Genomic DNA, 26,138 nt, shown 5'->3' with positions numbered 1-26,138 from the left:
CCCCTACACTTTGTGTTCTCTGATTATCATTATAATCAGGCCAACTTTACTTCATCCTATAGGAAATTGGCCATACATAATAATTTTGGAGCAAAAAAAAATTTAATCATTGTTAAGCTGCTCACAGTCTTGCTGATAAATGCCCAAGTGAAATTGATAATCACTTTAAATTAATGTCAGACAAGAAACTTCTGTCATTAAGACTGCTGAACTACTTGTGGGGTTTTTTGTTTTGAGAAAGGAGGGTAAGGAGAGAAATGATATCATTTGATTAGTTTGATCATAATAAAAAGTCATTTTACTATATAATTAATAATAGTACTTTAAGATACCTCTGCAATATATGTAAGTTAGCCTCCTGAAATCATTTTATAATTGATAAGAGAATTATTCAGCATAGGATAGGGGTTTTTTTAGGTTTTTTGTAAGGCAATGGGGTTAAGTGACTTGCCCAAGGCCACACAGCTAGGTAATTATTAAGTATCTGAGGCCGGATTTGAACTCAGGTACTCCTGACTCCAGAGCCAGTGCTCTATCCACTACACCACCTAGCCACACTAGACAATACTATCTTGGGAAATTTATTTGTTTCATATTTGAAATTAAAAAAGTCATAACTTTTGACTCTTCCATGTCCTTAGCATATTCCAAGAGAAATTCACTTTCCCAAATAGGAAAATTAATATTAATACAAATTTCAACATCCAGCTTGCTTGAAATATGCATTTGGGCTGATTTAAGACTTTTTTTGAGCATTACTTTTTTAATATAGGCTCAGATAGGTAGCACCATGGAAAGAGTTTGAGATTTAGAGTCCTAAAGATCTGAGGACAGAATCCTGCCTCAGTAACATTATGTGAGCTTGGATGAATTGCTTCACTTCAATGACTCAGCCTCAGTTTCTACATTATAAAATGGGAATAATAATGATTATTATGATGACCAAAGGAGATAACTTGTGAATTGCTTTGCATGCCTCTATAAATTCTAGCTATTATTATTAAAATCAAATTACAGTTTGAAAAGCCTAAGAAACAGTTTCTGTTGATCAGGAGAACACTTGCTGCAAATGAACTTTAACGCAGACAATCATTTATCTTTAATCAACTTACGGAATTTCAAATATCTTGCAAAAGCTCTCCAAATGCTTTCACATCTCTGAGGACTATTAAATGTTCTCCTCTACAGGAAAGAAAGTGAATATTTGCAAGGAAAAACATTGCCACTTTAAGTAGGAACCAGTTGCTCCAAATGTAGAATTGAATTGTAGCTTTTATCTCAGAAGCCAAATGTTCTTACACTTAAAAACAAGAGACATGGAAGACATGGTTTTTTGGCTCGTGACATCTTAGGCAGGATCACAGCTCTAGATGTGGGAGTCAGACTTAATTCTACTTTACTTACCTGCCCAGAAAGGAAACATAAGGCTTTCTTAACAAATAAATCAATAAACAGATGAATAATGTTTATATTAACTCATCGGAGCCCATTTTCCTTTATTGGAGAAGTCTAAAGGGCAAATTGATGGGTGCTACTTACTAGACAGAATGACTTTCTTCAGATGACCTTTTCTAGTCCAATGAGATGATATCTGTGAAGTGCTTTGCAAACTTTAAACTGCTCTACAAATGTTAGCAGCCACCACCACCATTATCATCATCATTCTTTTTTTTTTAAATCAAAACATTTATTGGAGTGTCTTGTACAAAAAAGTTTCCAGTCATAAAATGTATATTACAAATCGTTGAAAAAGACATTTGGCATGCATGTATATTCTTTAAAAAAAACATATTTGAAATGATAAAGTCTAGATTATATCATCATCATCATTCTTGTTACCTCTCTACCTCTTACACTTCTCTTTTGACCCACCCCACCCCCTTTCCTCTGACTTTGATTTCCCTACCCCCCTTTCCTCAGTACCTTCCTCTGTGGCCACACATGGGGCTTTCAACCTGTGAGAGGTGGGCTTGTGGTCCTTCTCTTTCCAGCCTGGCCTTCTGTCACTTCCAAGTCACCACCCATGTGGAACTGCCCTTCTCACAGTCTCTGTGGGGAATGGGAAGACTTCTCAGAGAGGGGGGGATGTAGGGTTGCTGCTGCCTTCTGAAGTATTTCAAACATCCCTTTGATTTATCACAGTTCATTGTGATGAGAAACCAGGCCAGTGGGTAAGGTTCACTACCAGGAAGAAAGTATTACTTGACTCATCTGTCCAAATCCAGGGTAAAAGTTCCCCAAAAAGGTTTTCTATGGAAATATTGAATCTGGAGTCTGAAGTGACTTCACCAAAACTAGGATAAGAAACGGCACTCATCCGTTATGCTCCCAGTTGGTACATTCCTGAATTGTGAGATTATTGCAATAATGAGGGCCAAGGCCCAAGCTAATGACTGTTGGTGCAATTTCTAAGTTTCCCTGGAACTGATAACTAGATGCATCTTCCAGTTCTTCCCCTCCTCCACTGAAAGCTGAATGCATTTTGGACCTGAATGTACTCTTGAATATATTTTCCAAGCATAGATTAATATCATAGCTCTGGGAAATTCCTCCAATTGATTAAGAGAAATGAAAACCTATTTCTAATTTTAGAATCTGGAGAACTGATTAGGAAAGACTAAAGATGTGGATTATCCCAGAGAAGTAGCTTAGCTTAGTTGATAAAAGCTATGGCCTTGGAGTAATGAAGATCTGGGGTCAAGTCCTAACTCTGACATCCTAGTTGTGTGACCTTGGACAACTTATTTAACCTCTCAATGTCCTCCAGGCAGCTCTCTGAGGATATTAATTGAATAAAAAGTGCCGAGGGGCATTGAGACAGGAAGATCCTTACTGGGAGTTCCTTATACTGATGAAATCATAAGTTTAAAAAAAAATCAGTTCAATTTGACCCCTGCTTGTTAAATCACTGAAGTATGCAGTGTTGATGGAACAAGGGTGGATGAGTTGACCTAGAGTTAGAGCACTGAACTTGGAGTCAGGAAGACTTGGATTCAAATTCTACCTTAAATAATTTCACTGTGTGACTCCAGGTAAGTTACTTAACATTTCTGAGATTCACTTTTATCATCAGTAAAATGAGGGAGGTGGAATTTATTAGCCTCTAGTTCCCTTCAAGCTCTAAATCCATGATATTATGACCCTGGGACATAGTAAAAGAACCCTTGACACAGTGACTAGATTTTCCGTGACTTTAAAAAATAACAGTTGGCTTACAGTGATTTCTTGTTAAAAATAAATCGCCTATCTGATATATTCTGATCCAGAGTGTTACTTGGTATTTATTATCTTTGTATCTATCCTTAATTTCCATTCTTTTAGGAAATATCACTTTGGGGAAATGTAAAAGCCAAGGATGGCACTAGGAACCTTGGAATTCTCCTCAGACTTCTGTCTCTGGCTATAAATAAACATGATGTGGACACATTGTTTTAGCAAGGAGCTTAAGACCACAAGGTGAAATTTGTTGTTAGTCAAGTAGATTCAATATTTCGACAAAGCCTAACTATACTTGCCAGGTGCTTTGCATGCCAAATCTCTGAAAAAAGACTTATTTGTAACCCTCATCATAATATAACATTATTATAAACATAATTCAGTATTTGAATCAGAAGCAAACCTTAATAACACTGGCTGAAGCTAAGAGTTGAAAGAAGTGGACATAAAATGGCATTGTAGTGGATGCATATTATGTCATCTCCAATAGTAAGCTAAGAGACCTTAGCATGTAGCTATACGGATATGAATTTTATATACTATTGCTATGCAGGCTCAAATGCCAAATGATAGTACTTAAAGTATTTGTTTTTAGCTCAAGTAAATTCTGAGAATCTTTATCCCAATTCCCACTCTCATAAATAAGTTGGGGTCCTAGAGCTAGGCAGCCAAGATTTTTCCTCTCATGATCATAGGGATATACCTGATGCCATCAACTATAGTCCCCACCAGTGTATTCCCCCATTCCCAAGCTTTTAGTAGTAGAGTAATAGAACAATAGAAGTAGAGTAGAATAGAGTCATAGAAACAGTGGGCATAAAATATCCCCCCAAAATCTGTGACACATTCTCCCTTAAGAACATACAATGTAGGGTAGCTAGGTGGCGCAGTGGATAGAGTACCAGCTCTGGGGTCAGGAGCACCTGAGTTCAAATCCAACCTCAGACACTTAATAATGACCTAGCTGTATGACCTTGGGCAAGCCACTTAACCCCATTGCCTTGCAAAAGAAAAAAAAAAGAACATACAATGCCCAGGAAAAGTGGATATTAGCTTTGAGAGCATATGTGGCCAAGGTTAACACAGCTCCTTGTTGCTAGAATCTTGTTCTCCCCTCTTTGGGGTCCTAAAATATTTCCCTTTACACATAGTATAATCTCTTTTCTGGCTCTTGACAGAGCTGTGAGTCTAGACTATCCTTGTTTCTCAGTAATGAAGACACTGCTGCCACCTGATTTCAAATACTGATGGAAAAATGGGAAATCCAATTTCCCAGTCTAGACCCTTTCAAAGCTGAAAGACCCTCCTTAGGTCAAGGGGACATGACCAAAACTGAGACACCTCCTGCACTCTCCCCAGGTGAGTCTTTCCCAGTAGTGTACTGGAAAAGCAGACGTTCCAGCTTCTGACAAAAGCTTCCTATTCCAGTTAACTCAGTACTTTTTTTTAATGGGACTCCCGGAGCATATAAGGAAATTCCAATGCCAATTGAACAAACTTCTTGTCTGGTATCATTTAACTTCATCAATTGGCTGTCAAAGATGTTTCATACTTAGTCTAAGGTCTTTTTTATGGATTGATTGAGACATGTTCTTTCTCACCTAGTTAAGGTATCAAACCAAAATAAAGTGGAATGGTTTCAAATCTACCCTTATACTTTTAATGAGGAACTGAAGATTCCTAGAGGTGATCCTAGAACTACCTTTCCTGGTATTCATGGAAGGTTGGGTAACTCAGTAATAGGGGTGCCATAGTGCTCTTCTGTAATAGTCCAAGTCAGTCCCCTGAGTCATTTTTCAAGGAGCAAGAGGTACTTGTTTTACTGTCATTCATAGTCCTGTGCCCAGAAATTCAGTCATTTGCATCTTTTGACTAGATAAGACATCATGAGTCACTCCTCTATCCCTTTCTACCCTTGCTTCTAGACTAGGAAGGAGTTGCTACAGAGATGGTATATTAGAAAACTGTGTCTTTTGTTGTTGTTTTTTTTTTATTGCCTGTGGGGAGAAAAACCCAAGACTTCCTTTACTGAAGTTTGCTTTGGATGACTCAGAGAGCTATTGGGATAGAAAAATTATTCATCCTGTAGCCAACATGGTTCTGAATATCTCAGACCTTAGCTAAGGTGGTCCTCAAATGAGACTCAGCCTGTATTAAAATCAAGTCCTAGTTTGGTAAGATCTATCAAAAAATGTGTTCTTCTGGTTTTCAAAAGCCAGGTTTACACACACACACACACACACACACACACACACACACACACACACAGACAAAAACACTGGTTTCAAAACTTAACCTCCACACTGTAAGCAGACATTGAAAGATGAACTTGGTAGAGGAAGTCATGTGTACTTACAGTTTTTAAAATTTGCTGAAAATTCATGGTTATTAAACACAGATACCACAAACATATTGCAAAAAAGTATGAGATATGAGAGTCATTTCAAACAGACCACATAACTAAATTTAAAGGAAAGCTATTTTTCCTTTACCTTTAAAAAAATTATTGATGCCTCTTGTATTTTCATCACAACTATGTCTGAATACATTCCTTTCCCCCAATCCCTCAAAACACACACAAGGAACCTTCCCTAATAACAAAAAAAACTATTAAGGAAAATCAATCAATATATTTATTTTTTTTCTGACAGTTTGCCACATTTTCCAGCAAATAAAGGAGAGGGTTGCATTTCCTTCTTTCTTTTCTGGAAGCAAATTGGTCATTATACTTACACAGGGTTCAATTTTGTTTCATTTTTCTTTTTTGTAGACATTGTCCTTATCTCACTGTTGGGTTTTTTTGCTTATGCACTATCCTGGAAAATGTTATTATATATGGTACTGACCAGTTGGATGGAGCTGAGATGATTATAATTTTTTAGCAGCATCCAAAGCATTAGTTTGAGGCAAGTCAAATGTAGATCCTCCTTTTATCAGATTGGATCAGCATGTTGACCTTGAACAGACACTATGTATAAAAATGCTTATCAGCTTGCTTAATCTGATATTCTTTGACCTTGACACCCACAATGAAATGGTACTAGATTAATGTTCTCAATTTTCTTCCTTAGCAAATTCAGTGATCAAGAGAAATTTGATGACATCATAGAAATAGAATTTGTTCCTTCTCCAGCACTTTTATTAAGGGTATTATCTGGACTATCTTTGAAGCTGAAATATCTTGGATAACTAGAAGATAGGAGCATGTTTGTATTTTCTTCTTTGAGTGGCTACATACACCCTTCAATACTGCCTTCATGTTTCTGTCTTGGAATGTTGTGGGTTGAGTGGAGAGGGGAGGTATGTGATTGCTTTCATCTTTGTTTTTGGTACCATGTTTTGGGGGGGACCTTACTTTGTTCTAAAAGGATCTCTCTCTTTCATCTATAATGGAGCCATCTCACATTTCTTATAGTATTTCTGTGTGTCTCATTTGTCCTTCATACATTCTGTTTTTTAAGGTATTTATTTATATGTTTCTTCTTATGCCTGCCTTTGATTTGTAAGCTCCTTGAAGGTAGGGAACCCCCCCCCCCAGTATTCAGAGGCCAAACAGTTAGAATAAAGATATCTCCCCTTTTTTAGGTGGCCATGAAATATATGTAGTATGTATATATGTATATATATATATATATATATTATATATATATATATAGAGAGAGAGAGAGACAGAGAGAGAGTATATATGTGTAATCTATTCACAATCAAAATAAGCATACTTCTCTATTTTTCTTATTCAGTTGATTCTCAAATGGTAGACAAAAGAATGTATTACTTTAAAACAAAAACATTCTAAGTTGGTTCTCTTTCTGCCAACAATAGGAGAAAAGGGATAAGACAAAAACTGTGATCAAATAGAGGCTTCTTATGCCTGCAGTTGCCTTCCCTGTGAGAAGTGGGTATTTCATCAGCCTCTGGAGCTTCTGTTCAGCTGTTCACTTAACTAAACTAGAAGGCTTTTCTCTAAAGGTTATTTGTTCCCAGAGTTGAGTTAACAGAACAGGAGGCAGTTTGGTCAAAGCCTCTGACATCTTAGATCTGTGAACTCATAAGAAAGGAATCTGTAGCTAGATGGATGTGCTGGTGGAAGAGGATGCTTTATAGGATTTTTGCTTTCAACCTTTCCCTCCCTTCTTCCTTTTTTGTTTTTAAATCCACCCTTATAGGAACAGAGCTTTTATTAGCTTCCATAAAAGTAAACAAGTTCCATTTTAGACTTTCTCTGTAGGTTTTTGCAGTGAAGGACTTGGCATCATTGAATTTGAGAGTTGAAAAGGACAGACCTTCTAGAAATTCTAGCCTGCAAAGGAGAGAGCTGAGCCCCAGAGAGACCCAGGGTCACCCTGCCCTTTAGTGCCAAAGGACCTACACTAACCAAATCTAAAACCTTTGCTCTTTCTGTAAAACTGCTCCTTGTATATATGAAGCCTCCTGTTTGTTCAGGATAAATGTTATGCAGAATAGAATTAGGAACTGGTACAAACTTCCAACTGTAGCTTTGGATGAACTAAAGACCCAAAATATAATTTTATTTAGACAAGGCAAAATGTATGCCACTCAACTTATAGCATCAATATATCCTGTAGGCCAGAAAAAGAAAAAAAGAATATCAGTCCTCCCTGCCTGGAGGGTCCTGCCAGGGTCTATGCCTGCTGTTTCTTCTACCCACAAGAATCTGCCATGGTCTATGAACACCTGAGAAGGCCATCTTGGACTTGGTATTCAAGGTCATTTGTAAGTTTTTCCAGCCTTTCCTCACAAACTCTTTTTTCTACCCTTCTCACCTTCATGCTTTTGCTCACTTTATCCCTTTGCTCAAATGCTCTCCTTTTTCTGGTCTTCACTGATATACCCATATTGTCTTCAAAACCTTGTTCAGATGCTAATTTCTACTGACTCTCTCTGGTTAAAGTTATCTCTCCCTCATCTTATCTCATAGTCAACAAGTCAAGTCAACAAAACTAAATCCCTTCATACAAAGGTCAAAACAATCCTTGTTTTCAAGGAGGTCATATTCTAAAGGAAGAAACAAAATGCAAACATCTATCTATCTGTCCATCTGTCTATCTATCTACATGCATTGCACTTTGAACTCATTTTATGCAATAACAATATCAAAATATTATATAATAAGTATATATGAATTTAGTCCTCTTATTATACTGTAGGGTATCTAGGTGTTGCAAAGGATAGAATGTTAGCCTTGGAGTCAGGAAGATCTGAGTTCAAATGTGACTTCAGACATTTACTAGCTGTGTGATCCTGAACAAGTCACTCAACCCTGCTTATCTCAGTTCCTTCATCTGTAAAATGTGCTGGAGAAGGAAATGCAAACCACTTCAGTGTCTTTGCCAAGAAAATCATAAATAGGATCACAGAAAGCTGGACATGAATGAAGTAACTTGATAACAGCTACAATAATTCTAGACTGTAACCTTCTTGATAACAAGGAACCATCTTTTAGTTTCCCAACATAGCACTCTGCACAAAATGGGTGACTAATAAATGTGTATTAGGTCAGCAAAGCAAAATGTGCAAACTTTATGTTAAGGACAAAGTAAATGCATCCTGAAAGGTTATTTTAGCTGATATTATAATTTCTGGTATTAATAAATTACATTAAGCAGAGTAAACCTATTTTTGCCTAAGAAGGGCCTTCTGTGGAAGAGCACCACTCACTACAGCAACGTTCTCCTACCTCTCATCACTTGAGGCAACTCAAGACTTTTAAAGTAGATAGAAATGTAAGCTGAGAGGGTAGCCTACCCTAGATTCTCCCCAGAGCAAATCTAAATAATTTTTTAAGGATGAGTCCTCATTGGTCAGTCCCTGCATTAAAATAATTAATGAAAGAAAATGATCTTTCTCTTTTGGACCCTTTCTTAGTAAGGATTTGAAAGCAGGTCTTCCTGACTGCAAGTTAAGCCCTCAGTCAGCTCCGGTCCTCTGTCCTGACATCCCTTTCTGAATGTCTTACTTATGAATCAAAATCAGCATTTCTAAGACTGAACATTTACCTTGCCCCCAAATTCAATCCCTTTTCCAATTTTCCTCCTTCTGTTGCTGAGGCCACTGCTTCAGGAGTCATCCTGGTTCCAACCAGAAGGTCATTTTTGACTCTTTCCTCTAGTTCGCTTCCCTGACATCCAATCAGTTGTCAATCACTTTTGACTAGACCTCTCACATCTGTTCCCTCCTCCACACCCAGGCTACCATCACCCTCTTTCAGGTCTTCATTACTTCTGGCCAAAATTATTGTACTAATACCCTAACTGGCCTTTCCATACTATTCTACACTATCTACACTTTCTCTGATCCATTCTTCACAATTTCCGAAATAATCATTGTAATTCTTAAGACTTCCCTTCAGTGGCTCACAGTTGCCTATAATGTTAAAGCCTTATCATAATATTTAAATCTTTCCACAATTTGGCTAGTCATTTAATCCCAGTCATTTTCATCATCTGGAAAATTAAAATGATGATACTTGTCCTGTTCATTTCACATGGTTGTTGTAAGAATAAAAATACATGTAAGGTATTATTACTAGTCAACACGACACCACCTTCTGAGTAAATATGAACTTTGTTCCTGTCTTTCTGAAAGTACAGTTCTCTTTTGGTTATATCATCTATCCTTTCAAAATGAAACCTAACAACCATTTTAACATATGGTCCTATTGACTTATTATACAAGTGGTTGCTTCGCTCATTCTAAGAGTTTCTATATCTCCTTTTCAGCATTGGACTCCATATAGGACACTCACAAACTCATGGAATTATGAAATGGAAAGATTATTAGAGAATTAAAATTCAACTCCTTATTTTTATTAGGGAGAAAATTGAAACCCAAAGATTTGTCTAAGCTCACATAGGCAGTAAGTAGCAGAGCAGACCCTCTCCCTCCAAATACAGTGCTCTTCTGTATCTGATGAAGAGAAGGTTGCTTCTCTTTGCCACGTTCAGCCCCTTTTTGGTTACTGTTCAGTTACTTTGCAATCATGTCCAACTCTTCATGAACCCATTTGGGGTTTTCATTGAACTTAGATCTTCTTGACCCCAGACCCTCTGCTCTAACCACTGTTCCACCTAGCTGCCCCTTCAGCTCCTTTACTTGGGCTCTTAATCCCATTTCTGCCCATCTTCTCCAGGAAGTTGCCTCCTGAATCATTCTTCCTTCTTCACTATTTTCTTTTTCTTTTTTTTAATCTTTTTTTTTTTTAGTTTTTGCAAGGCAAATGGGGTTAAGTGATTTGCCCAAGGTCACATAGCTAGGTAATTAGTAAGTGTCTGAGTACAGATTTGAACTCAGGTGCTCCTGACTCCAGGGCCAGTGCTCTATCCACTGCACCACCTAGCCACCTCCTTCACTATTTTCTTTAGGATCTTTCTTTCCTTATCAGTTACTTCCTACCTGCCTTGAGGGCAGCCAAGTGGCACAGTGGATAGAGTGCCAGGCCTGGAATTAGGAAGGTTCATCTTCCTAAATTCAAATCTGGCCTCAGACACTTACTAGCTGTGTGATCCTGAACAAATCATTTAACCCTGTTTGCCCTCATTGCTCATCTATAGAATGAGATGAAGAAGGAAATGATAAACTCCTCAGCCGAATAGATGATCACTCCCTTGGTCCCTTGGTTACTCCCTTGCTCAAGATTGCAGTTATAAAGAATCAGATACAACTGAATAACAATAACAAAATGAATGAGTTCAGGTTTCTTCCAACCTTGACTTTTACTTTTCCCTTCTATATAACAAAGGCAAATTGATAGAAAAGCTATCTATATTACTTTTCACTGCTTCTTTCCTTCCACTCACTAATCGGGCCTTTGCAGCCTGATTTTATCAAGCAACTGAAACTGTTCTTATCATGGTGAGCTATGATCAGTTAATTGGCCTATCATATGACTTGTTCTTGGTCTTCATTTTCAACAATCTCTGTAGCATTTATCACTGTTGATCATCCCTTCTTTTCTTCTCAGGTTTTTATTACAATATTCTCCCTTGTCTCTCTTCTTACCTATTTAGTCACTTCTCAGCTGTTTTTGTGGATTATCATCTTTGACCTATAGACATACCCAAGGCATCTTCTCAGGCCCTATTCTCTCTTTCTCCACATTCTCTCAGTGGATTTGATCAGTTCCTGTGAGTTCAGTTATCAACTTTTGAAAGTTGACTCCCAGATCTATATATATTCAACTCTAAGTTTTATGCTGAGTTTGTTCCAAAATGCCAATTCACTAGTGAAGTTGTAAATGTTCAGAGACAGACATCTCAAATTCCATATACTCAAAATGGAGCTCATTATTTCCCCCACTCCACCTTTCTAACTTTTTTTTTTTGCTGTATTATTTCAGACTTGTTCAACTCTCTGTTGACCCCATTTGGAATTTTCTTGGCCAAGATACTAGAGTGAGTGGTTTGTCATTTCTTTTTCAAGCTCATTTTATACATGAGATTGGATTTAAACTCAAGTCCTTCTGACTCCAGAGCTGGTTCTCTATCCACTATCCATTGCTGCCCCTTCTAACCCGCTTCTGTCCAACCATTCCAGATACCCAAATTCATGAACTTATCTTCTAAACTTTTCAATCTCTGATTCAATTGCCAAGAGTTGTCAGTTTTTTCTTCTCAACATTTATATCCTTTTATCTGCATGCACATAGCTATAACCCAAATTAAGGCTTTCATTGCTTCCACCTCAGCCTGTTGCAAGTGATTTCCACTCTCCAATCTGTCCTCTATGAAATGACTAATTGATGTTCCCAAAGTACGTATCTGTCTATGTCACTCCCTTGCTCAAGATTGCAGTGGCTTCCAAATGCTTCCTGGATAAAATATTGACTCCTCAAATTACTTTTTAAAGTCCTTCACAATATAATTTGAACCAATCTTCACAGATTTATTTCATATTTCTCTTCCTTGTACATTGTGTTCCAGTCAAATTGGACTTTTTGATATTCTTTCTCTATGATATTTTGGGGCAACTAAGGAGGCATAGTGGATACAGCATTAGACTTTAGATCAGGAAAATTCATCTTTCCGAGTCCAAATCTGACCTTAACCATTTACTAGCTGTGTGACCCTGGGCAAGTCATTTCACCCTGTTTGCCTAAGTTTCCTCATCTAGAAAATGAATTTTTAAAAAAAAACTTGAAAAAAAGAAAAGAAAATGAACTGTAGAAAGAAATGGCAAACCACTTCAGTATCATTACCAGGAAAACCCCAAATGGGCCACAAAAGACCAGGCATGACTGAAAGAACTGAACAACAACATGATATTTCAACTCATATCTCTCTGCCTATGAAAAGTACTCTTTCCCCAATTCTTCCTGTAACAATCTGGCTTCTTTCCAAGCTTAGCAAGTACTGCCTTCTAAGTGAAACCTTTCCTGATCTCCTATATTGCTTTGTATTTACTTTGCACATAGTTTCTATTTATTTATTATTGCACCTGTTTCACTGTATGTTAATGTAAGCACTTTGAGGCTAGTGGTTGTATTTGTCTTTTATTCCTCAGCCTACCTGGTATGTCGTAGGCATTTATTGAATGAATGAGTCAATGAGACTGATTTCCATAAACCAAATATGAAAATCAGTTTTATAGTAACATTGTATTATTCTTAAGGTCCTCCCTAAGCTTTTAGATTTTGAATAATGATTCTCTAAGGGGATACACCTTAGTTGGATTTTGACATTTGTTTTTGTTATTAATTTGGGTTTGTTTGGGGCTTTTTTAGAATGCTCCTAGTATTTCATCCATATAAGGAGGTCTCTATCAATGCACAGCAGCAGCTGCTGTACTGCTCTTGGTCTTAAGAGCAGCTTGTAGGGGACAGTGTGGAGAGAGTGACTTGTCCTGTGTCACAGAACCTGTATGTATCAGAAATAGCATTATGACCCTTGGACTCCACTCTCACTGAGTCTAGGGCCCACTTCCTATCAATCCATATACTCTGAATATACACTCTGAAGACATGTTGCAATTCAATTTATTAACTATCTATTAAATGCCTACTATGTGCAAAGGCAGCCAGGTGGATCACTGGTTAGAGCACTAGGGCTGAAGTTAGGAAGACTCCTCTTCTTGAGTTCAAATCTGGCTTCAGTCACTTACTAGTTGTGTGACACTGGGCAAGTCACTTTACCCTGGTTTGCCTCAGTCTCCTCACCAGGAAAATGACCTGGAGAAGAAAATGGCAAAACATTCTAGCATCTTTGCCAAAAGGGGGAAAAAACCCTCAAATGTGGGCTCATGAAGAGGTGAACAACTGAAATGACTGAACAATAATAAAGTAGATGTTCAAAGTAGATACTAGGGATAGAAAGCCAAATATCATCCTTCCTCTTGAGGAACCTATACTCTATTGTGGAGGTTGGGCAAGAGGCAAAGGGGAGTAGGATAGAAAAATGTATATTTCAGCACCAAGAAAATTGAGCAATGATAGAGTCCTAAGAACAAGAGGCATCAGGAAAGTCTCATGGGAGAGATGGCAGTATTATGTGTAGAGGGGGACAGAAGGAACAGTAGATTTTTCAATAAGTCATTTTCATCCAACTAGTGTCAGAAATACTATCTTGTGTTCTAAGGGAAAAAATATTTATTTAGTTGCCCATGAAGCTTTTAAGTGAACCAGGAATGTATACTTAGCTTTATTAAACAAACTGTTTTAGTAACCAGGAATTACAGTTAATAGCTGAAGATGTCTAGGTTAAGAGGTTCTTCCTCTACCCATTTTCATTCATTGTGGTTAATGAGGGAGTATTTATTTTCCCTCTAATGCCTTTGTCATTAAGGCAGGTACTCTCTTCTCCATCATATGTTCACAGGCTCAATGCAACACATTTTATAACTTGCTCTAGAGAACTGTCCACAGGTTTTCAGATGTTTCTCGCCTGTCTACATTTGGACATTTCTTGGAGTCCAAGTTCAGTTAGGTTTGGTTTGATTCCCTTATATCCAGGATTGTAAGAACTCGAGGCTGCTGTTGTGGCTGTTAGTGCACAGAATTGCTCCTCTTTACAAAGAAGGAAAAATGAAAAATCATCTCTCACCCTCATTCAGGCCCAACTGTTATACAAATGAATTGAAATCTGGAGAAATACATGAGTTAGTTAGCCAAAAAACAGAAAGCAAGGAATCATTTTTTCCCAAACTATAGAAACTTTGGACATTGTATTTTCTATTCTATGTTGAATTTGGAGTTTGACCTTTTGCAATAAATATTAGTAATAATCATTTACGTGCCCAAAGTACTTGAAGGTTGCCAGAGAACTTTCTTCATCACAGCTCTGAGAAAAGGAAGTATTTATGACACATCTGATCATCCCTTTTCTGATGCGGAGACGAAGCGGCCATGGCCAGCCCTCCCTGCCAAGATTCCCTTACTCTTTCTGTTAAGATGTTGCAACTTAATTGCAACCCCGCCTTTTGAAAGAAAGTATTTCCATTGAGATCAACTTTAGCCTCCTAGCAGAATACAAACTCCACCTTTATCAGTGGATCAAAATCACCACCAATCATAGCTAGCATTTATATAGCAGTTTAAGGGTTGCAAAATCTTATTATCTCATTCAACCCCGGGAAGTAGGTGCTATTAACATTATTATTATTATTGTTGTTGTTGTTGTTATTTTATTGCCATTTTACAGATGAAGGAACTAAAGCAGTAAGAGATTGGGTGATTAGTATGGAGGGATCCCTTTTCAGATCTAAAGAAAAGAGTTTCCAGACTAAGGATGGGCAGGCAGATCAGAGGACTAAGTTGGTTTTATCTTTATTGAAAAACTGTTTTAGTGCCTTGCATTTTTCTGGCCTATCAACATCATCCCCCCTCCCTATCTCCATTTCACCCTCATGATTTTGAAGATCTAATTGGTAAAGTATAAATCCTCCAGGTCTTCCATGTTACCTTTTACCACATAGATGAAATCAGAAGACCCTCTTGCAATGCTTACCTTGGAATTGCTATTATATTCATAGCCCTCCTATCTTTTCTCAAGTGGTCTTACCAAACAAAAAGTTTTCATTATCCATATAACTCCCCCCAGGAACCTGTGGCTTTTCTAGGGGTAGCCTTATTATGTGCTTTTATTCGAAGGGAGAAGTTACCCAGACCAAGAATGTTCCATACACTGTAGTAGAGATTTAAAATGCAATGACTTCCCCCACCACAACCTCCTACATTCAGTTCCAGAAGAAAGGCCAAGTAGGCATGGCTTCATCACCCCAATCCCATCTCTTACACTATACCATGCAGCATCTTATTTTGTTGTCACTGAGTATCTATTGCTTATCCATTCCTTGTGCCAAGGTCATCCATTTGAGCTCAAAAGACTATAGGGCAGGGGTTCTTACTTTTTTTGTGTGTATCACAGACTTTGGAGGCACCAGATGCAGTTGCTAGCCATAGGAAGACCTGAGTTCATATCCATCCTTTGATACCAATATCTCTGTAAGCCTAGGCTAATCATTTAACCTCTGTTTGCCTCAGTTTCCTTAACTGCAAAATGGAAATAATAATAATATCTACCTCCCAGGGTTGCCCTAAGGATCAACTGAGATAATATTTGTAAAAAGTGCTTAACACAGAGCCTGATAGATAGTAGGTATTATATAAATGTTTATTCCCTGCTTCTTCCCTTTTGGCAGTCTGATAGAACTCTTCTTAGAAGAATGTTTTTAAATAATTGAAGGAAATCCTAAATTTCAGTTAGAGGCTAGTGAAACTAAAGATGTGATTTCCTCCCATTACACTGGGGCTCTGGGTATTCCATGGAATGTTTGACAACCTTTGCATAATGCCCAGACAAGCCCAGGCTGCTATGAATGTATTGTGATTTGAGCAGTACTCCCATTTCTTGGATAGTACGTGGAGAAGAGTCTTTAGCATGAACTTCAGCATGAAGGTTTACAAATGGCATGTAGTATGGAAAGGAGGATATTAAAGAAAAGGTCCTGGAAGAAGACATGCCTTTTAGAATATGGCAAATTTGAGAATTTGTTTCCCATGGCAAGACATATTAACACCTACCCCACTAGAGTGAGAGAAGTTGAAAGTAAAATAAAATAAATACTTGCTAATTAAATAGAATATTTCTTTTAAGGACCTGGACTAGTAGTGAGACAACTGGACTTTTAGTCTTAGGTCTTCCACACTATCACTTTCTTTGGCAAATCTGAGTTCTTGCCTCAGTTTACCCATCTTTAAAATAAAAGGGTTGAACAATATGATCCCTAATGTCTCTTCCAGCTCTAAACTATGACCTTCTGGCATCAGTTCTTTCTCTAAGCCTCATTTTGCTACTCTAATAATAACAAGAATAGTAATTCAAATCAGTAACCATTTATGATAAACCTACTAAAGGCAATGTACTAAGTGCTGGAGGCCAAAGAAGACCTGCTCTCAAGGAGCTTGTAGCTTAATAGAATAAATAACATGCAAAATATATACAAAGCAAGCTTTATGCAGGATAAATAGGAAATAATTTGCAGAGGAAAAGTATAATACTAATAACTGACATATATAAAATGTTTTAAACTTGCAAAGTGCTTTACAAACATAGGTTTGATGATAATTCACAAAAAACCTGTTAGGGCAGCTAGGATAGAGAGCACCTGCCCTGGAGTCAGGAGGACCTGAGTTCAAATCCAGTCTCAGACACTTAAAAATTACCTATCTGTGTGACCATGGGCAAGTCACTTAACCCCACTGCCTTGCAAAAAAAAAATACCCTGTTAGTTGGGTATTATGATTACCCCAATTATTTTAGATGAGCAAAATCATATTCAAGGAGACTGATTGACTTATATGGGGACCCAGACCTTTTAAGCATGAAGCAGGATACAAACTCAAGTCTTCCCAAGTCCAAATCACCCCCACTACTTACTATACCAACCTGCTACATAAAATGAGGAGTTGAAACTAAATTTTTAAAAAAATTAAATGAACTAGATGATCTTTGAGATCATTTCCAGATCCAATTTTCTAAGATTCCTCTTTGAAATTCAAGTGACAAGCATGGTGCCTTGTATATGTGTTTCATTGATTCTTATTGGATTGTTTGTTGAATTGCTTGCAGTTGCATTTTTCCAACTCAGATATTCCAATGCATTTATTCTTCCCTGCTTGCCTCCCCCACAGCAAGGACCCTGCACATGCTCTGGGTGTCTCTGTGGTTCCCATGGAACTGATATGACCTCAGTTGATAAGCTCTAATCATTCAGAAAAGGTCCTTGTGTTGATAGGTCAGATGCAACATACTCAATTTATCTTGACCCTGGTAGGCAGAAGGGCTGCTGTCCCAACTAAGGAAAAGAATGGACACATCAATCTGAGTTCTTGGCACTTATTTAGAGCTAGGTCACCTCTACTGGAGGCTTTGGTTGTTAGAGCAAAGTCCTCTTATAATGAAGCCATTTCGGGGGGGGGGGGGGGTCAGAGAATAAGTTCTCTGTGAAATAGGAAACAATGGGAGGTTTTAGCCCAGGACCTGTGGTGAACCAAAGCCCTCTAAGCAGAGGAATGACCATTTGCACATGGCAATGAATTGGAACAATTCAAGACTTTCATTCTGCTCCAACCCTTAGACAAGTTTCTGTTGTCAACAAGTTGACTCCATGATAGCAATCCTTAATTAATGGTCCTTAGAAAGGGATGCCTCTATTTCAAATTGTTTCCTAAAGCTGGGATGAGTCATTAGCTCTTATAAGACCTGTGAGTCAGTGTGACTTAATTTTTTGGCAAAAATACACTGTGGGCGTTCTATGGTAAATACTAAATAATCACCAGTGAGCCTAGTCCTATGATGCAGTCCATCTTCATGGAAGGAATAATTTGTTTCCTTTCATATTAAATCTCAAACACAGCAAATTGTAATGATTTTCTCTTTCCCATCACAGTACCTGAGTAACCTGCTTATTCCTAGTGATTCTATTTCCAAAGAATTAAAAATTGGATAATTAGATGCTGTTTCTTATAATTGATCTTAGCAACAGATGCTGGAGACTGCTGCTTGCATTCAGCATAGTGAATATGAAAAGCTTTGCCAGGCTGCTCTTAGTCTTTGAAGCCAAAATGTATCCATGAAGAGCCTTGCAAATTGTAAAATTAACAATAATAGTGTTTATGTAGCGTTTTAAGATTTACAAAGTATTCAATATCTCATTTTATCCTCACAACAATCCTAAAAGGGGGATACTTTTATTTATTTATTTATTCCCATTTATAAACAGGGAAACTGAGGTAAACCGGTTATATAATTTACCCAGTGTCTTACAGCTAGGAAGAGTCCAAATCTAGATAAGAATTCAAATCTTCCCATCTCCAAGTCCAGTTTTCTATCCAATGTAGCACCTGTCTTTAAATAGGGGGAAGAGGGGGAGACTGTTGGATGCCCAAGTCCTTTGAAATTGTTTGTCCTCCAAACCATGCCCAAATAAATTCCAGTGCCCTAGGGCCAGTGTTTTTATGACTTTGTTTTTCTTGTATGAGATGCTGGATATTTAGCAGTGGGTAAGAGCTTCAATGAAACTGTCATAAGCTAAATTGATAATATCCTCTAGATTATGTGGGAGGCACCCAATTTGACAGCTCTCTCAGGTCATGCTACCTGTTGAGGCTCTCCTCTAGAAGACTAATCTACAGTAAAGGTAAACCCAAAAGTGAGGGAAACATAAACTGGATTGTTACAAGGAATTAGTATTTCATGAAGGTTTATAAAGTGAGAAGAAAAACTGATTTTGGGGTCAGAGGAAATGGGTTCTAATCCTCTCCCCCCCCCAACCCTTTGATGTTTACTACCTGTATGGTTTGGGGTGAGTTGGAGAGGAAGGAGAGTGGTCTGAAGCTGGCCCTCCTGCTCTCATGGGTGATTCTATGACTGTCTGCCTGTAAATGGTCTCTTTGACTTCTCACAAAGTGGAGAAGTACCTTTCCTAAACTCTGACAGCTGCTCGCTGGGGTGGGAGGGGGCGGGTACCATGGGGCAGCGGACAAGAGTCACCATCTGACAACGGAGCCTGGGAATTTTCTTGCTCTATGGACTTGACAAACTCGTGTTTTAAACTCTCACATGTTAACTTTAAGACCTTGTTGGGCAAGATGAGAAGTTTTGCTTTCACCAGAGCAGGGGGTGGGGCTGGGGCAGGGAGTGCTCATGGCTAAACCCTCCCTCCTCCTTTCTCTCCTATAGGTGTGTGATGTCAAAGCAGGAGGCAGGGCTTGGGACCTCCCCACCCAGAAGACTAACCACCCAGTCCGTCGACATGTGCCAGTATGCATGCTAACAGAGCAGCCAGCAGGAGTTGTCAGGGGAGGAGAAAGAAAGGAGGAGCTGAGTATGCTCCAAGTCAATGATTGAATCATCTCACTTCTTCATAGTTCTGCTTGGACCTTGGTGACTGGCTGCAAAGCTGCTTGGAAAGAAAAAGATTTCTCCTCCTGCTGTCTTTCTGCCTTCATTCTTGTAGTTGGGGGTAGCTGCGTGTGACCCTTGGATTTCTGGCTCTCCACTACCTCAGTCCTCAAAATGTGTCATGTTATTGTCACCTGTCGCTCCATGCTCTGGACTCTCCTGAGCATCGTCGTGGCTGTTGCAGAACTCATCGCTTTCATAAGTGCAGACTGGCTGATCGGCACTCCCAAATCCTCCAGCAATGTGGATACAGATAACAGGACCAGGGGCTCTCATCAGCCTTATCACCCAACCTTGGGCATCTATTCTCGCTGTACCCGCATCTCCCATATACACCATTCCAATCGGGACACCCTCTGTGGTCCCTATGCTGAGAACTTCAACGAGATCGCCAGTGGCTTCTGGCAGGCCACTGCTATTTTCTTAGCCTTTGGGATCATTATTCTCTGTATTGTGGCATTAATATCTGTCTTCACCATGTGTGTGCAGAGCATCATGAAGAAAAGTATTTTTAATGTCTGTGGGCTGCTACAAGGGATTGCAGGTAGGTGCAAAATGAACAAGGGGGAATAAGGCTTGGTGATGGAAAAGTGTGCAGGAAGCAGGATGGGAGAAAACTGACTGTATTGTGGCTCAGTCAGTCAGTCAGTCAGTCAGTCAATCAGTCATCCTCTAACTAATTTAAACAGCAACTCAGTATATCAGTCTCTGATGCTTTCTAGACCTCAGTTAGTTTTTCAATTAAGGGGCACAAGTCCAACAGAGATGAACCAGCAAGCTAAGCTGGCCCAAGTTTCCTGTATTTCCTGTTTCTGTCATCTTCAGCTAAGATGAAGACAGTCTCTCTTGTTCTCTTTTGGCTTTAGCCAAACTCTCAGTGTTAGGTGGTCCTGGGGTTTATAAATTGTTAACTCTCTGTTTGAGTTACCACTCCTTTTTTATTGCTTTCCCCATCAAATTGAAAGCATGCGCTCCATGGCAGCCTATCCTACAGTGAAGGATTATGGTGAGAGCAAATCTCAGCCACAAGATTTATTCCAAATAAGAACCTTAATAGCTCAGGGTTCATTAGGAATCACTAATTCCTTTCTTACCACTCTTTGCCTCCCCATGTCCTCCTTTCTCTCCTCAAACTTTATCCTCAAGTCTTTGAATCATTTTAGCTGGAAAAAGGAATTATCCTCATCTGTTCAGTATTAATTGTGTTCTGTTTTAAATTGCCCTCCTGGAACCAGACAGAATGTTCAGGATGGAAAGTAAAAGGTAACTCATAGATTTCAGAGGAATTCTCACTGTGGTGAGATATTTTAGAAATGAACAGAAAAAGGAGAGTTGTAGGGCATTGCAGTGATTACAAGAGAGAAAGCCAAGAATGGTTAAGAAACCTCCCATTGTTACCAGACGTTCCCAGGCTGTGGATCTGGAACTCAGAATACTTGGTTTTAGTTCCAAGGAAGGACAAGTTGTCCACTCAGACTCCTGTGGATTGAAAGAAATAATATTCTGTTTTCTTGGCAGTAGTCACTCATTTTTTTCAAAGAAAAAAAAGTTGAACATTAAGACATCTCGTGTAGGTAGATCTTAGAAATGGGATTTTGTCTGGCTTTTGAGAAAAGTACAAAGAATGTTTTTAATAGTTGTATCCAAGATATTTTCCAGTCTCTCAAGTTACAATCAGCTGTATTGTCTAAAATTCTCAAGGAAGAACCGAGGTAGTCCCAGTAATTCACTATGCCAAAAGGAAGTACTAAAGCAAGCTGTAGAGGAGAGTCCTAGAAGGACCCAGATATGTGCCCATGACATGAAAGAGGTCAAGGAGCAGGCCTAAAGAAAGGAAATACTCTCTTTACTTTCTTTCTGTTTAGAGAAAATGCTTTACTATAGCACCGCCTATTCCTGCTTCCCAAGGATGACACAAAATTTGAGGGATTCAAAGGCCACTCCCAATTGCTGAGGTGTATCTGCCCAGTATCTCCAGCCTTCTGCTAGCCACTGGAAGTTCAAAGTTCCCCTCTTCCCCCCCCCCCACACACACACACCCTCTAGGGACTCCCTGAAGGAGGAGGCATCTGTAGGCCAAAGATCTTGCCCCAGGGAGTTCTGGCTTTTCCATAATTTACCTTAGAGCTCCAATCAATTTACCTCACCCGGCTTTCTGAGAGCAGAGGTTAAGGTCCACTGGTCCAAACCTACTTGTTCATTTTAGCTTCTAGGTAGATAAGGCCCATTCCTGAGCCATCTAGTTCTGCAACTACTATAGTCACAACAAACAGCATATTTATGTATGTAGTTTCCAAGGTGTTTCTCACAACAGTCACATGAAGCAGGTAATATAATTCTCACATTTTATAGATGAAGAAACTGGCTCACAGAAAGGTAAACTCCAGACCCCAGCTGGTACATTGTGCTGAAGCTTCTTCCTGAGAAAGAGTGAATTATCTTTTATTTTTCAAAACAGTTAATAGGGCAGGGATCAGGAACTGGTTTCAAAAAACACTTGCAAAGCTATTATCTCACCTTTTATATCTTTATTTCCTTATTTTATCTTCCTCATATACCATCATGCCATATAGACAGGAAATGTTACATAAATGTTTGTTGAACTGAATTTAATTGAATTCCCTCCTTCACCTCCCCACCATAACCCTGGGATCCAGATAGGTTAAGGATGATCGTCTCCATTTGGTCATGAATAGCAAACTTTCCTAAATTCCTAAAGAGAATTATTGACAGTCAGGACTGTAGTCCATGTCTCCTTTTTCCTAATTTACCCCTTTTTTCATCTCGAGACTACGTTTTCAGTGTTCAATGTGGAAAGTTCTTCATCTTCCTGTCTTTCAAAAAGCCATAGCATGATATATTCTCACAACAGAAAAGTTTCCCAGCTACTAGTTAAAGGATATTCTTGATTACTTCACCAGAGACATTGGAAGGATGGAGAGGGTAAAGAAATGGGGAGAAGCAGGGAGATGTATTATATCCTGGCCTATTGCTCAGACAAAAGATAGAAATGTCAGTAGAGTCAACTCCCTATCATACATATCATAGATTAGGTGGGTACTCCTAAGAGGCCCCAGGGCACAATGGGTTGCAAAGAGAACTGATAATTATAAAGTCTTAATTATGTTTTTGCCAGAAAGTCTGTGAGGAAAGTCATTTAGATCTTCTGGACTTCGATTTACTCATTTTTAAAGTGAAAATATTAGCCTATCTTATATCCAATATCCTTTCTAGTTCTAAAACTCCGAATCTGGGAAGCTTATCTTCCCATTTTCAGCTTAATTCTACAACTTTGTGAGCTCACCCTGCAATATATCCTGCTCAGCCTGGCATTTCATTACCTGGAAATGTGTAGTGTCATCTGCAACTAAGAGTTCACCTAATACTTCCTCTGCCAAATAATTTATTAAAATGTTAAATACCATTCCTGGTGAATCCTCTACTCATACTTTTCTGACAGAGATAAATCCATTTATCCCTTCTTGGTTTTCTGTTTTTAAGCTAGTTCACTATCCACAATAAGAACATTTCGTAACCACAGGTTTCCTCTTACTTATGTTCCCCTTTCCCCACCCCACCCCCAATAAAACACAGCTCTTAGTGTAGAGGATTTTTCAGAGGTTTCTTAGAAATCTAAATAAATTATCTTCTAGTTTCCATTTGGCTGCTTTGTAGCATCCAATTAAAACTCTTGAGATTAGAGGGACATGTTCCATTTACCTTTCTCCCAATAGGACATGCTTAGCTAGATCTTAAATGATCTTACCCTGCATTGTAAATGCTACCAATCTTCCAGATATGCCAGTGAAATGGTCAAGTTCATCTGTCCATATACCTAGGAGTTCTTATGAGTGGAATAAGATGCACCATCCTCTGATTTTCTGGCCATTTTGTAATGCGAGGTTATATTTGGACCAATGATTTGGACCATGATTTCACATTTACAGGATTCTTGGATGGATGCCATTCAACATAAATAGTTTTTTTAAAAACCAGCCTCCCGATGCCAAGTGTTAACTTGTTGAGTTAAGGTCACTGAGAATCTCAAGGACTAACATTTTTTAGTGCTAATAGTCCTTTCACCTAAATGGTATTATTCACTCTGATTCAAAGAATAGCTCAGTAAGTCAATGAGTCATTAAACTGTGCTAAAGGGCAGCTAAGTGGCATTGTGAATAGAGCACTAGCCTGGAGTTAGGAGGACTTAAGTTCAAATTCAGCCTCAGATACTTGACACTTAACTAGCTATGTGACCTTGGGCAAGTCACTTTATCTGGATTGCCTCTTATCCAGGGCCACTGATTCATATTTGGGCACTGGATGCAGATGACTCTGGAGGAAAAAGTGAGGCTGGTGACTTAGCATACATTCTCCTGAAATCAAATTCATTCATTTGTCATAGTATCACCTCCATGATGTCATGATCTTCTTTGAAAATGAAGGACAAATAACAAACTGTGCTGAGTACCCGGGATACATAAAAAGACCAAAGATAACTTCTTCCTCAATGAGCTTACAATCTAATGGTAGATAACAGCAACAAATAGATATCTACAAACAAACTTACAGAGTCAAAGAGAAATAAATAGTAAATAGGAATATGACTAGAGGGAAGACATTAGAAGGAAGATGGAAAGGTAGATTTTAGTTGGAACTTGATGAAAGCCCTTATCTGACACTGTCTTCACATTGTTTATTAAAGAACATACTCTGTTCCTTCTCTAGAGACTACAGAGAGGAAAAAATGAAAAACTGGATATACAAATTATTATTTCAATCAAACCCATTAAGTATCTTTTTTTTTAGATTTTTGCAAGGCAAATGGGGTTAAGTGGCTTGCCCAAGGCCCCACAGCTAGGTAATTATTAAGTGTCTGAGACGGGATTTGAACCCAGGTACTCCTGACTCCAGGGCCGGTGCTTTATCCACTGCTCCACCTAGCTGCACCCCCATTAAGTATCTACAAAGAGATCTTTATATGAGCATAGTCCTTCTCATGAAGGAGATTTTACAGTCTAAGACAGCTATTAATTTTTTTTAACTTGACCTTTATTTTTGCTTTTTTTCCATTTCTTCTCCATCCCCTCAACTATAGAGGATTCAGTCCTTTTTTCAAGGTTGATGTAGAAAAAAGGCCAGACTGGGAATGAGAAAATTAGGGTTCATGTCCTGACTGCCACTTTTGTTCTCTGTCAGCATCATTAGGGAAGTCACTTCCCCTTTCTAAGCCTCAGTTTTCTTAATTGCAAGGATATATAATTTCTTTGGAACTAGTCTATGATTCATCTTTATACTCCCCAGGCTTTTCCATTACCTTGCATGTAATAAGCATGTAAGTGATTTTACAGAATGGTTTATCAAATTCTACTTAAAATATCCTTTATTCAGATAGCCCAACAGCTCCTTCATATCTTCCTTCAGCCAACCCAACAGCTCCTTCAGATCAGTCCTTTCCAGTTGAATGAGAGTTCCAATTATAGCATTCTTTATATGGACATTGTTGGAGAATAAACCTTGAGCAAGATGAGGTGGGGAAAGTGCCATGGAAGAATGTGCCTTTCTTACTTCAGATGAGAGCCTTTAATTTTCACCCTTAGTTACTATGATAGACTGACATGATGCAAGAGGGGAGGGACAGACCACTTGAGGGTCTTTTCCATTTGAAAAAATATACTCCATAAATTCGAACTTTCCCAATAGGTTTTCTTTTTCTTTTTTTTTTTTTGCCTTTCTTCCTTCTTGCACAGTTCCTCCCACTCCGCCAAAGGGATGATTCAAATTTTAAAATTGGCGGGAGGCAGAGATTCCTGTTCACTCAGAGCACCTCTCTTGGGACTACTTCATCTCAACTCTGAAGAGAAATTTAGCCTCATTCTGTCTGTCTAGCTCAGTTGGGCCTTTGGGAGGAGGGAGTGTACAAAAGAGTGAACCAAATGATCAGTGGAAACAAGATTTCAGAGAGGCTTGGATGACTTCTCCATGTATCTGAAAGACAGATAGATCCACCCAGTTTCAAGTAAAGTTTTTGGCTCTAGTTCCTGGCCCTGTTTCTGTGAATTCTGCCCATGGGGTATCTGAAGCCAGCTGCCTCCTGACCACTGCCTAGCTTCTTCAGTGCCTTCACTGGTTTTTTTCTCCCCTGCCAGCTGAGTGACTGGTCTGCATCTGGTTAACAGCAGCACAAGTTTAACTGATGACTTAGTGCAGCTGTGACATCTATTCTTTGGAGTCCCCCCCCCCCACTTTGTCAGCCCTGGATCTGGGAGACATGGAAACAATTGGTGTGAGAAAGGGCTGTTACAAGAGCAAGGGATCTTTCAGAAACAGACCCCAGACTGTATTCATTCCCAACTTGGCAAGCACGATCAGTTTTTTCTTTTCTTTACTTTTTAAAAGCAAAGTTTTTTCACATTTCAGGACCATACAAGAGTTAATTTTTTAATTTCCAAGTATGAGTTTAATGATTAAATAGACTATAGGGCTTGTATAATCTTTGTCATCCAGAAA

At 38.7% G+C, this 26,138-nt stretch overlaps 1 protein-coding gene across 4 annotated transcripts in view; it reads left to right on the top strand.

Moving 5' to 3' along the window:
- LHFPL2 (LHFPL tetraspan subfamily member 2) overlaps window positions 1-26,138 on the top strand; it is a 231,397-nt gene that overhangs the window by 177,879 nt on the left and 27,380 nt on the right. For 3 of the 4 annotated variants that reach the window (XM_074208395.1, XM_074208392.1, XM_074208393.1), the window contains one exon: window positions 19,410-20,175. In XM_074208395.1, coding sequence (XP_074064496.1) covers window positions 19,746-20,175 — 430 coding nt within the window. In that variant the 5' untranslated portion in view covers window positions 19,410-19,745. Of the gene's footprint in view, window positions 1-11,572; window positions 11,628-19,409; window positions 20,176-26,138 lie in introns of all 4 variants that reach the window. The other variant, XM_074208394.1, reaches the window with a different exon arrangement.

This window comes from Macrotis lagotis, chromosome X (assembly GCF_037893015.1).
Source record: "Macrotis lagotis isolate mMagLag1 chromosome X, bilby.v1.9.chrom.fasta, whole genome shotgun sequence".
Classification (NCBI taxonomy): domain Eukaryota; kingdom Metazoa; phylum Chordata; class Mammalia; order Peramelemorphia; family Peramelidae; genus Macrotis; species Macrotis lagotis.
The sequence above is the reverse complement of the archived record's forward strand: the minus strand, read 5'-3'. Positions and strand labels throughout refer to the sequence as shown.